This window comes from Chiloscyllium plagiosum, chromosome 28 (assembly GCF_004010195.1).
Source record: "Chiloscyllium plagiosum isolate BGI_BamShark_2017 chromosome 28, ASM401019v2, whole genome shotgun sequence".
NCBI classification, from domain to species: Eukaryota; Metazoa; Chordata; class Chondrichthyes; order Orectolobiformes; family Hemiscylliidae; genus Chiloscyllium; species Chiloscyllium plagiosum.
The window spans coordinates 407253-420610 of NC_057737.1; the positions used below are offsets into that span (position 1 = coordinate 407253).

General features: G+C 42.7%; 1 protein-coding gene across 1 annotated transcript in view; it reads left to right on the forward strand.

Annotated features, from left to right (window-relative positions):
• poldip2 (polymerase (DNA-directed), delta interacting protein 2) overlaps positions 1-13358 on the forward strand; it is an 81479-nt gene that overhangs the window by 13641 nt on the left and 54480 nt on the right. The window contains exons 3-9 of the mRNA XM_043718045.1: positions 1548-1645; positions 3011-3110; positions 4556-4631; positions 5585-5692; positions 7932-8071; positions 9835-9861; positions 10639-10764. Of these exons, the coding sequence (XP_043573980.1) occupies positions 1548-1645; positions 3011-3110; positions 4556-4631; positions 5585-5692; positions 7932-8071; positions 9835-9861; positions 10639-10764 (675 nt within the window). The remainder of the gene's footprint in view (positions 1-1547; positions 1646-3010; positions 3111-4555; positions 4632-5584; positions 5693-7931; positions 8072-9834; positions 9862-10638; positions 10765-13358) is intronic.

Here is a 13358-nt window from a genome sequence, read left to right on the forward strand (position 1 = left end):
CCTTCGTGATGGGGGATGGAGGTGTACAGGGACTGGATGTCCACGGTGAAGATAAGGCCTTCGTGATGGGGGATGGAGGTGTACAGGGACTGGATGTCCACGGTGAAGATAAGGCCTTCGTGATGGGGGATGGAGGTGTACAGGGACTGGATGTCCATGGTGAAGATAAGGCCTTCGTGATGGGGGATGGAGGTGTACAGGGACTGGATGTCCATGGGCATTTCAACTCTACTTACCCAAACTCTCCCAGTAGCCCTTAATTCCTTGCGAGATCAAGAATTTATCAATCTCTGTCTTGAAGCCATTTAACGTCCCGGCCTCCACTGTGCTCCATGACATTGAATTCCATAGGCCCACCACTCTGGCCTGAAGAAATGTCTCCTCACTTCCGTTTTAAATTGACCCCCTCTAATTCTAAGGCTGTGCCCATGGGTCCTAGTCTCCCCGCCTAACAGAAACAATTTCCCAGCATCCACCCTTTCTAAGCCATAAAATGCAGCTTGGCTTGGCCAAGGCTGGAATTGAACCTGGGTCTCTGGCGCTGTAAGGCAGCAGTGCGAACCACTGAGCCACTGTCCCACCCTAAGACCCAGTCCCTTAGATGGTGAGTCCAACCCCCTCTCTCTTCACTTTCTGGCATTGAATACTGGGTACAGACATTGGCTGCTTGTTTGGCTTTGTACTGAACGAGCTGTTCACTGCTCTTTGCTTGATGTTTCGGAGAATGCGAGAAGAGTTTTTTCAAACAAAGCAGATTCTGAGAGTATTTGACAGCATGAATATTGGGATGGGTCTAGAATTACAGTTCACTGACTCAGGTTATGAAGTTCAGCCATTTTGGACTAAGATGAAAAATGTCTTGATTCTGAGAGTTTGGAACTTCTGGAATTTTGTTTGCTAGGAGTGCTGTAAATGTCCAGCCAGAGTATATTCAAGATTGATGTAGTTAGACACTGAGATGTTTGGAGGAAGTAATAGTGTAATGTTCATGTTACTGGACCAGTCATCTACAATCCTGGGCTAATATTCAGGGGACATGAATTTGAATCCTAGCAGAGCAGTTGTTGAAAATTAAATTCAATTTAAAAAATTGAGTTTATAAAAGCTTTTCAAATGGCAACTGTGTAACCATTGCAGATGGTTGTAAATATCTATCTGGTTTACTAAAGTTAGGGAATCCTTATCTAGTCTGGCCTGTTTGTGACTGCAGACCCACGGCTATATGGTTGCCTCTTAACTGCCCTATGAAAAGGCCTCACCAGGCACTCTGTTCAAGGTCAGTTGAGGATGAACAATAAAGGCTGGTCCAGCCAGCAGCACTGACGTCCCCTCACACCTGGCAGGGGAGTTGAATTCTAAGATTAACTTTGATCATATTGTACAGTAGAACAGAGCAGAGTAGATTTGAGACCAAAATAGACTGCTTCTTTCATTTGCATTATTGTTGCTCTGGCCAGGAGTGTGGCTCTCAGCACTGGCTGTAATGGTGTAGCTTTATTCTGAATTACTGCAGCAGCCTCTGACCTTTTTATGTCCTCTTCCTATAGCTATTTCTGCACAGTGTGTTTGGTTACCGAGGGATAGTCCTGTTCCCCTGGCATGCCAGGCTATATGACCGAGATGTCGCATCTTGCAGCTCTGACAGGTAAGAGGATAGGGTCCTCAAAACAGCTTGTTGATGGCAAATATTTTATCTTGCTCATCAATCTTGAGCATTAAAGCTAACGAGTGGTTTGTCAAGATTCCAATATGATTTGCGTGGCTTTCACTGATTTCTATTTCTCAGATAAGTTGCCTTTAGTTTAATGTGCAAGAGTTTGGGGAGGGGAGAAAAGCAAGGGATTGGCAGTAGATAATGCTGCTCTTCATGAGCTGGTGTAGACATGATGGGCTGAATTGCCTCCTGCACCATTACATCTGTGATTTGACATTTTAATCATGTACAAAGAGCTAACTTAACTGCCAGGGTTACATTTTTGCGATTATTCAATGTTTTGAAGAATAGCTCAGTGAGCTTATTCAATTGGCTCGGGCATTCTGGGTTTCAGTTCTGATCTGTATTTGCATGGCTGCTGTGAGCCCTGGTGATGGCAGGCACATCCTAAACAACTATGACATCCCAGATGGTGACTAGCTGTATAGACCAGGAATATCCCATGTCTAACCACCTTCTGTGCTCAGTTAGTGGCAGGTGCATTGAATAATGCCTGTGTAGTTTCATCATTGCAATGAGTATACACTTTCAGCAGGGAGGGAGATAGACAGTGGGGAGTGCATGCTTAAGGAGCTGAGTTAGCAGACAGGGTCCAGTCCATAACCTGTTGGGAAGGGCATGGTGGAGCCCAGTGTGCCCAGCACAAAGTCCAAATGCTGGGTTTGGGAACGTTACTGCCAAGGACTCTATTGAAGGTACTGTCCAGTTTGATTGACAGAATAGGACAGAGCTACTACAACCATTTACAAAGTGAAAACTGAAAGAAAAACCAATATTTCTGAGGAAGGGTCACTCGACCAGAAACGTTAACTCTGATTTCTTTTTCACAGATGCTGCCAGACCTGCTGAGCTTTTCCAGCAATTTCTGTTTTTGTTTCTCATTTACATAATGTGAATGGAATGAAGCAGAGTAATTTGTTTTAAACTTCAAGCTAAATGTTTGCACCAGAAATTTCTCCAATTTGATCATAGTGACTTTAACACAAATCTGGTGAATCCCAAGTGGGATACATAAACAGGATTACTGCTGTTTGAGAGAGTCTATTAGTGATGTCAGAAATCCTGTAAATGAGATTGCATGAATTCTTATTTAAGTTACTTTCATGATGCTTCTCGTTCTTTTGAAATGTTTTTCCAATGTTACCCTGACAATTTTCTGCCCTGTTTGCTCATATCAGTGCTTTGAAGGTATATCCAGATAACCCCTTGCTGTTTGAAGTGGGAACATGCCATGTTTATGCTTATTATTCTCCAGCTTCATGCTGCAAATTAACCCATTGTGTGTCTCTCTCGCAGTAAAACAGAAAACTCAGGAACTCAAGGTTCCAAAGAGGTCAAGGGCAAAACGCACACCTACTACCAAGTGTTGATCGATACCAGGGACTGTCCTCATATAGTAAGTGTGAGCACTGCACACCAGCAATCAGGGAGTGGATGGCTTAATCAGAACGATGCAGTTAGAGATTTTTGTGTGGGAACGTATATTCTAAAAATGCTGTCAAGCAGGTTTGTGACTCTTTGGGGAAACCCCTGAAGGATGGAGAGTTTCCAGAATGTTTTCAGCTATTAAAAAAAATTGTCATGATGTGTGGGCTCTAAGTGGAAACGTAGTGTGAGACAGAAGGAAAGGAACTGTTATGAGTATTTTCCTGACATGGTATGTTGTATTTATGTATAAATTACTCCATCATTCTTGAAGTCTCAGCGCAGGGAAAGCTACTGGTCAGTGGTGCTGAGCCTTACAGAATAGAGTCCGGATTAGTTTACTATCAACCAATGCTCTGAATGTTTTTCACTGTTCTGTATGTCCTCACAAGGACTAGCATATCGACCAGTTAAGACCTGAGCCTAGCTCTCTATCTACATGGACTATCCGCTCATGTACCCACTCTGTCTTTAAACAGAGACTGATGGTTTGAATAAAATACTGGGAAACAACCAGCATCTCATTAACTGTAACCTGGGCTGCTTTAAAGAAGAGTTTGGGTTGGAGCAGAAGGTCCATATGACTAAGGAGCAGAACTAGACCACTCAGTCCTTTGAGGCTACCATTCAGTGAGATCATGATCTTATAATCCTCAACTCTACCTTCCAGCCTTTTCCCATAACCCTTACTGATTAAAAATGTGTCACTCCCAGCCTTGCATATATTTAACAACAGCTCAACAGCCCTCTTTGGAAATGAATTCCACAGCTTCACTACTGTCTGAAGGAAGAAATTCCTCCGCATCTTTGTGTTAAATGAGCGAACCCTTTATTCTGAGATTGTGCTCTCAGGTCTTAGACTCTCCCACAAAAGGAAAACACCTCTCCACATCTACCCTGCCAAGTCCTCTAAGACTTTTCTATATTTCACAAAGGTTGCTTCTCATTCCTCTATACTCTAAAGAACACAGGCCCAACCTACTTAACCTCTCTTCATAAGACGGTCCCTCCAGAGCTGCTATCAGTCTGGTAAACCTTCTCTGGTCTTTGTGCTTTGGCAGGATATCTTATCTTAAGTAAGTGACCCTAGAACTATTCGTTATTCCAGTTTGGTCTGACTAATACCTTGTATAGTTTTAACAAAATTGATGGTGAATAAAAATCAGATCTATTGGGTGAGAATTAGTGCTTCCAGAGATTTGTAGGAGCTATGGGAATGTGGGAATAGTTCTTTTTTGAATCCTTTTGCAACATCATACATGAATCAACAAATCAGCAATTCTTGTTTTTCTATTGTAGCATTCACCTAATGTTGTACTGGTGTTCATAACCTTTGTGATGCAAACAGCAATAAACCCAGCCACTGTTAACCTCTGTTTAGCACCCAATGATTGAATGTGTGCTTTTCTGTTGTAGTCTCAAAGGTCACAGACGGAAGCAGTAACCTTTCTCGCTAACCATGATGACAGCAGAGCGCTTTATGCTATTCCAGGTAAATTGCTGTTGTTTTGTTTGTGCAAAAGCAGGAAAGCTCTGGGTTTGATCATGGATCTTCTATTGTTGCTATAAAGTTAGTTGAAATAAAATAGGTTGCTTTGGCATCCCTGGAAGAATGAAGGAAAATTGATCAGGCTTTCCATTCCTGTTTATGCTTTGGGCATTGCTTTGAGACAAAATCGCATCCAGTTCAAGTGTGATCTACCTCCCAAGCTAAATAAGCTGCAGACCCACACTATTCACTGTCTAGTTTGAGGAGTGGTCACAGAAGAGGCTCCTTTGGTGCTGTGAGCCAGTATGGAATCATACCTACATGTCATCTAAAGTTGCTGCCTGTGCCCTGACTTGCATCAAGTCCATTTCATCCATCACCCCTGCATTGTTTACATTTGTTTGAAGTCCAGCAGTACCTTGATTTTCAAACTGTCATATTTTTGTTTTCATATCCTTTCATGACTTTGTTCCTCCCTGGCTCCATAACTTCCTCCAGCCCAATAATCCACAGGGTACCTGTGCTTATTTCATTCTGGCTGTTGACTTCCCCATTTTAATCACTCCACCATAAGCAACGGTCTGTTCAGCTTCCCAAAATATCCAGATCCTTCCCTAAACCCCTTCAGTCCCCTCATTTTTTAAAACTCTTCAAATGCCCTCTTTGGCCAAGCTTTTGGATGCACCTCTTCATTAGGCTCAGTCTTAAATTTTGTTTGATAATGTTCCTGTGAAGCACTGTGAGATGTTTTCCTGCATTAACAGCATTGTAAAGTAAGAGTCTTAATGGAGGAAAGAAAGCTGCAAGCACAAGGGATTCTAGTTTGGGAATAAGATGTAGGTGCTGCTGGAGAGGCTGCACACAGCTTATGAAACCATTACTTGTGTAATGCAATTCCTTAACAAAAGCTTGTAAGTGTGTTTGAAAGGTATGAATGAACATTTCTCTTGTATTAGGTTTAGACTATGTGAGCCATGAAGACATCCTGCCTTACAGCTCCTCAGATAGAAGCCCCATCCAGCATGAGTTATTTGAAAGATTTCTCTCCTATGACACTTCAAAAGGTATGTCAGAATTCAGCCTCTAAACAAGCTTCTCTCTGCTTTGCTTCTGTGAAGTATTTTGTGTAATTTTACAGTTGTTAGATTTTGTAGAATGTTATTTATGGGCATCAGACTGAAGATCAGGATACAGAGCTGAGTATAATTAAGGCCAGAAATGAATTTGAACTGAAAGAGAGATTTCACTTGGCACCGTTTGTGGCAATGTCTGCTATGCTCAGTCCCCACTGAAATGTTGTGGATACAAATCCCACTCTGGAAGTGGAGCAAACATTCTGATAAGGCCACACTGACAAAGGCTCACTACTGAGGGAGTGCCAGACTGTCCAAAGGACAATGCTGCGGGAGCCCCGCACCATCAGAGGTGCTGTCCTTCAGTGGAGGCTTAAACAATGTCACTGTTGGCCTGCTGTGTAGATCATACAAACCCATGGATTACAACAGCCTTGATTTCGAAAAGCTAAACGTTCACCAGGGTTTCTCTCGAGTGTTGTCTGCAATGGGTCATCAGCATGTTCACTGCTCCCATCCCAGGAACTCTGGCAGGATCCAGCTGATGCCGATTGTATGCACCCACCATGGCCCACTCGAGAAATATGGCGTCAGGATTTACTGCAGTGCTTCAGACCTAAAGACATCAGCTTAATCAAATTGGAGATGAATTACAAATGGAGCAAGATGGCAGTCTAATGCATTGTGAAATAGAAATATTCAGCATATTGAAGAACTTCTACTGTCTTCAGCTCAAACAAGCAAGTTTTTGTGATGTTTCATTTTTGTAAAAAAAACTCATTTGTCAAAAAAATGACCCACTCTCCAAGCATTTTCCTTTCTCGATGAATGTCACTGTCAGCAGACTTATTGGCTGTTTAGTAATCTGTCAGAATGATTCTAGTTAACTGCTAGTTAATGGACATCTGTCATGATTATTTCAATGCTAAGTGCTTTGAGGTATTTCTGGGACAATATTAAGGTAACTATATGTTGTGAATATAATTTTCCTGCTACTCAAGATGAGGAGCTGTGGTGCTAAACTCTTCCAATTTGAGATACCCTTTGTTGTCAGGAAGAGCCCTCTGGGTAGATATAACCACTGCATAGAGGATATCCCTTTATTTTGCTGTTGTTAGATTTGCTGTTGTTAATGTTGTACCTAACCTGCAGTACAGCATTTCTTCAAGAAACTCCAATAACGTGATATTTTTCCACAGGCCACATCAACGATCCTATGAAATTAAAAAATCCTGGAGATCTGAGCGGTATCTGTGTAGAACGTTAACATTTCATTCCCCAATATGATTCAACATTGATTGAGGGAGAAATGTTGACTTTGACCCCTACTGAATTCTTTTGGTCTTTGCAATCCACAGGATTTTTCTGATATACAAAACAGTTAGCACACCGGGGAAATTACATTAGCAACAGAAGCAGCTTTGAGTTAGGGGAAGAAAATTGGTCCGATCCCATCTCCTGGTCACTAAGAATCATACAATAGTGCAGCGGAAAGGATTTGCAGGGTATTACAGATATGGATTGTGATCAACTATAATCTTCTCTGTGATCTAATAGCCTACTCACTCATTGAGGAATGGGTACTAGACTGAGGTAAAGTAGGCCTCTAGCCTCAGTGAAAATACTCCAGAATTCTGTGTTGCATTATTTCAGCATTGCCTTTGGCATTGTTGTGGAATTGTTGCTTAACAGACTTAAAGACTTACCAGTACTTTCTCCAGGGCAATTGAAGGGTAATAAATGGGCTGCTGAACGGTTAGCACTGCTGCCTCACAGTGCCAGAGACCTGGGTTCAACTTCAGCCCGGGTGACTATCTGTGGAATTTGCATGTTCTCACCATGTCTGTGTGGGTTTCCTCTGGATGATCCCATTTCCTCCCACAGTCCAAAGATGTGCAAGTTAGGTGGATCAGCCATGCTGAATTGCACGTAGTGTCCAGGGATGTACAGGGTCAGTGGTTTAGCCATGGGACATCAGGGACAGCATGGGGAGTGGTGGGTCTGGATGGGATGCTCCTCGGAGGGTCGATGTGGACTCAATGAGCCAAATGGCCTGCTGCTGAACTGAAAGGATACTATGAAATGCTAGCATTATTAGTAACTCTCAAATTCCACTGAAAAATAAAACATAGTGGGAAAACTTACTATTGTCCAGTTGGTTTTCAGTATCTGTGTTGGTTTGTCCAAGTGACATGGATCTGGATTTAAAATGTTGCGCTAATTCACCCAGCAGCCTTGCCATTTGTAGCCAGAGATACGCTGCGTGCTTGGCAGGAGAAGAACCATCCCTGGCTGGAGCTCTCTGATGTACATCGAGAAACAACAGAGAACATCCGGGTTACTGTTATACCCTTCTACATGGGCATGCGGGTAAGAATCTCCAGCTGGCTTGTATGACACCCCAGGATTTCTTTCATGTTGGTGCTAACAATGCTTGATAAAACTTGCTAATGAATTTAAGCTTTCTCCGTTAATTTTACACAATGCCTCTAAATGGGTTTTGCTGGTAAAAGGTCACGCTAATGCAGCTTTTCATTTGGATTCATCAGGACAGAAGTACAATAACACTAAATCTCAAAGAGAACAGAAATGTATATTGCATAGGTTTGAGGGTACTGATTGGTTGAGAAGTGGATGAAGTGGATTTTACAAGTGGGAGCAGTGCCCCCCCCCCCATTCAGCTTCCTCATGAAAACTTCAATCAGATCTCCCAGCTTCTTCAATCTACTGTCATAATGAGGTGTTTCATCCTTAGAGCTATTCTTGGAAATCAATTCTGCACTCGCTCCAGTATGTTCACACCCTTCCTATAGTGTGACTCCCAGGACTGTATACACTACTCCAGGTGAGGACTAACAAGTGTCTTGTACAAGTTTAGCATCACCTCCTTGATCTTGTATGCTATGTCCCTGTTAATAAAGCTGTGGGCACTGTTTGCTCATTAACTGCTCTCTGTGTCTGCCACTTTCAATGTTCTGTGAACACTGTATATACTCAAGTCCCTCTACTCCTGCACTCCTTTACAATGTATCCCTACTTTGCTTTGCCTGTCCACGTTGTTCTTATTAAAATGTATCACCTCACACTTTTGTGTATTGAACATCATCTGCCACCTGCCTGCCTCTTCCACTAACTTGTTTATGTCCTGTTCAAGTTCTATACTTTCCATTTCACTGTTTAGATATTTTCTAATCAATCTTCAATGATGTTATGACACACCTCTAGAACAGGTGGGACTTGAATCTTGACTTCCTGGATCAGAGATAGGGACACTGCCACCGTGTCACAGTTTACACACCAACATTTTGTTGTAATTATCCATGTAGCTTGGTATGTGCTGTGGGCATAGTCCAACCTATCCAGCAATTGAAATGTTCACTTAAATGTTCATGTCGCAGGCCTGTGCTCATTTCTAAAGCACTGACCTTCCTGCATGGTGGTGACTACTGGAGTTGAAAAATGTGTTGCTGGAAAAGCGCAGCAGGTCAGGCAGCATCCAAGGAACAGGAGAATCGACGTTTCGGGCATAAGCCCTTCTTCAGGACTAGTGGAGTTGCCTTAGAATCATAGACAGGTACAGCACTGAAGGAGACTATTGTTGACCCTGTTTAGACAGGAAGAGGTTCCGTTGCTAGCATTGCACAAGTTACAGATAGCAAACAAGGCTGTCCTGCAGGAGCTGGAGGAAGGTGGATGAGGTATGAACTCTCTCATGTTCTAGGGTGGATGAGGTGAATTAATTAATCGCTGCCACGGAGAGTGCTGGCCTTAGCTCGAGGTCACTCACATGAATAATGTTGTGTTGTTTGGAGGGATAGTGAGTGGAAGCCTGGCTTACTCTTTGGACAACAATGTCTAAATTGTGCTGATGTTGCAGTTTGTTTCAGAGTGTATGTTTAGCTGCTTGTCCCTGAGACTGTAAGGCCTGTGGCTGTTTAACTATTCTATGGACACTTTCACTGTATGTGCAGCTAACTTTCTAAAGCACCACTGTAACTGGTTTGTACAAATGAATGCTTTCAGTTCAGAGAAAATGCCATTTGCTGCGTTGCAGTGAAGGCTCTATCTAACTGTTTCAAACTGTTTTCAAAGATATTGACCTCAAATTCTTACAACATTTAATTTAATTACAGGAAGCACAGAATTCCCATGTGTATTGGGTAAGTATTGCTCACTTTGAACATGATTGGCATTGTTTATATCGATCGATTAATTTACTACTGAATGCTGTTCAGCTAAGTTAAGAATTGCAGCTGTCATGTTAGAGGGTTGATGCTGTATGATCATGGGCTTCTCTCCATTTTTTTCTGACCACGTAGTAGAAAGATGATATGCAAGGGAGGAATTCCTCTGATTGGGAAGGGATAGAGTTTGGAGGAAGAGGAATGTAACTGGGAGAGGTGAGTCATCATCCTAAAACAGGATTCTGCCTTAATCCTTCATGAAGAGCCCCGGGTAGTGGCTAATGGGTAAGGGAAAATGAGCCCAAGACTCCTGTGTGGAATGGTCCAGTTGTATTTTTGAAGCAGAACAATTATCTATAAATGGTTTCATTATCCCTTTTCCTTTTCCTTGAGGCAACAATGACAAAAGTAGTAATCACTGCTTCATCTCTCAAATGTGGCAATGTACACACTCCAGTCCGAGATCAAACCCTGACTGCTCTATGTGGAGTCATACAGCATGAAAACAGACCTTTTGGTCCAACTAGTCCATGCTGACCATAATCCCAAGATAAACTAGATGCACTTGTCTGTGCTTGACCCATATCCCTCCAAACTGTATGCAGTAACTGAGTGTACCGTGTATTTACAAAGGTATAAGAGTAGCTGGCACAGGTAATTATACTGAAATACGTTTATCCATGTAAGGTATTCTGACCCAATGACCTGGTCTTTGAATCTGATTTTGGTCCATTTTACTGTCTCTCTCCTCAGTGGAGGTACTGTATCCGGTTGGAGAATCTTGGGACAGAAGTTGTTCAGCTTCGGGAAAGGCACTGGAGAATCTTTAGCCTGTCTGGAACCTTGGAGACTGTACGAGGGAGAGGAGTAGTGGGCAGAGTAAGTACCAGTGCAGTGTCACTATATTCTCACCACTGTCTTACACTCATTAACTGGCTCCACACTCTGTACAGAGTAGCACACAATCAGAACTCCAGTTTGAGAATATTTAGGAGTGTTCATCACAGCAACATCCAAAACCTGGAAAATGTGACTCCCTAAGCTAACTTGGACTTTAATGTAAAAACAGCAAACGCTGGAGAAACTCAGGTCTGGCAGCATCTATGGAAAGATAAATAGAGTTAACGTTTTGAGTCCAAAGACTGTTTGGAATAGAAAAGTCTTCAGCCTCCACATTAACTCTGTTTCTCTCACCACAGATGCTGCCTGCCAGACTTACTCAGGTTTTCTGGCAATTTCTGTTTTATTTTAGGTTTCCAGCATTTGTGGCATTTTGCTTTTATTGAGCTTTAATATAAATGTTCATAAGGAATAGGTATGGAAGGCTTGAGTTGTAAAGAAAGGCTGGAGCATAGGAGGGGGAGAGGTGACCTGATAGAAGTTTATAAAATAATCAGTGGTATAGATAGAGTTGATGGTAGTTGCCTTTTCCCTAAGATGGGGAATTTCAAGATTATGCAGCACATTCTTAAGGTGAGAGGAGAGAGATTTTAAAAAAGACATGAGGCAATTTTTTCCACACAGTGTGGTTCGTGTGGGGCATGAACTTCCTGAGGAAGTGGTGGATGCAGGTACAGTTAGGATGTTGAAAAGACATTTGGGTAAGTTCATGAATAGGAGTGGTTTGGAGGGATATGGGCCAGGAGCAGGCAGGTGGGACTAGTTTAGTTTGGGATTATGTTCAGCGTGGTCTGGTTAGACCAAAAGGTCTGTTTCTGTACTGGATGACTCTATGACTCTAAGTGTAAGGGATCAGGCACTGAACAAGAAACAATCCTTCAATGACAAGATATACAAACAAATCAACGGGACCCCTATGGGATCACGAGTATCAGGACTTATGGCAGAAGCAGTCATGCAGAGGTTAGAACGAATAGCCCTTCCCACCATCCAACCCAAGCTCTGGGTCCACTTTGTGGATGATACCTCTGTCATAACAAAACGCGACAAACGAGAGGAAATCTACGAACACATAAACAACATTCAGACCAGTGTAAAGTTCACCAAAGAGGAAGAGAACAATTACAATAACAGACTCCTCTTCTTGGTAGAATGGAAAGCTAATGGAGAGCTCAGACCAGCGTTTCCAGGAAAGCCACAAACACAGACCAGATACTCGACTACATAAGCAACCATCCCAATACACACAAACGGACTGCATCAGGACACGAGTCAAATGAGCCACAACACACTGCAGCACTACAGAACTATGCAAAACCAAGGAGAAACACCTATACAACGTATTCAGGAACATTGGCTACCCGATAAGCGCAGTCCACCGATTCTTGCATAAAGGACCTAAACAGGAAGACACAACACGCCCAGAGACTCTAGCCACCCTACCATACATCAAAGACATTTCAGAGATGACCACCAGACTACTCCGGCCCCTAGGCATCATGGCAGCCCACAAACCTATTACCACACTAAAAACAACTACTCAGGAATTTCGATTAACCGAATGAGATGAGTGAGCACTATTTTGTTTGGATAATTGATTATTCGGATCATCGATTTTAGCTTAAACAGTGGAAGCCATACTGATCTAACGCTGTGTTCTACCGGAGAATTTATTTAAATCCATAATTTTAATGAATCTGCCATTTAAACAAGCTCATCTTTGCAGTCTGCAAATTACAGGTTAAATTGAGAAGAACTAAACCCTTACCAAGAAACCCTTACTCATTCCTGAAGAAGGGCTCATGCCCGAAACGTCGATTCTCCTGCTCTTGGATGCTGCCTGACCTGCTGCGCTTTTCCAGCAACATATTTTCAGCTCTGATCTCCAGCATCTGCAGTCCTCACTTTCTTCTTACCAAGAAAACCCAGCATTAAACAAGGTCCCGAACAGCTTCTACGATCGTATGACCATTTGCAGTATCAGTGTCCAGGAACTCCTCTTCTGATAGAAAGATGGAAGCCCCGCCTCGTGCATGCGTTTACATTCTCGGCCTTTTTTTTAAATGAACTCCCTGTAATGTGCCGGGAATATTGTAAACAGTTACTTTTGCAAAGGGCTGTGTAACAACCCTTATTTTTAAAAATCCAGTCGCTGATAAGACCATAAGACATAGGAGCGGAAGTAAGGCCATTCGGCCCATCGAGTCCACTCCGCCATTTAATCATGGGCTGATGGGCATTTCAACTCCACTTACCCGCATTCTCCCCATAGCCCTGAATTCCTTGTGACATCAAGAATTTGTCAATCTCTGCCTTGAAGCCATTTAGCGTCCCGGCCTCCACTGCACTCCGCGGCAATGAATTCCACAGACCCACCACTCTCTGGCTAAAGAAATGTCTCCGCATTTCTGTTCTGAATTTACCCCCTCTAATTCTAAGACTGTGCCCACTGGTCCTAGTCTCCTCGCCTAATGGAAACAATTTCTTAGCGTCCACCCTCTCCAAGCCATGTATTATCTTGTTAAGTTTCTATTAGATCTCCCCTTAACCTTCTAAACTCCAATGAATACAAT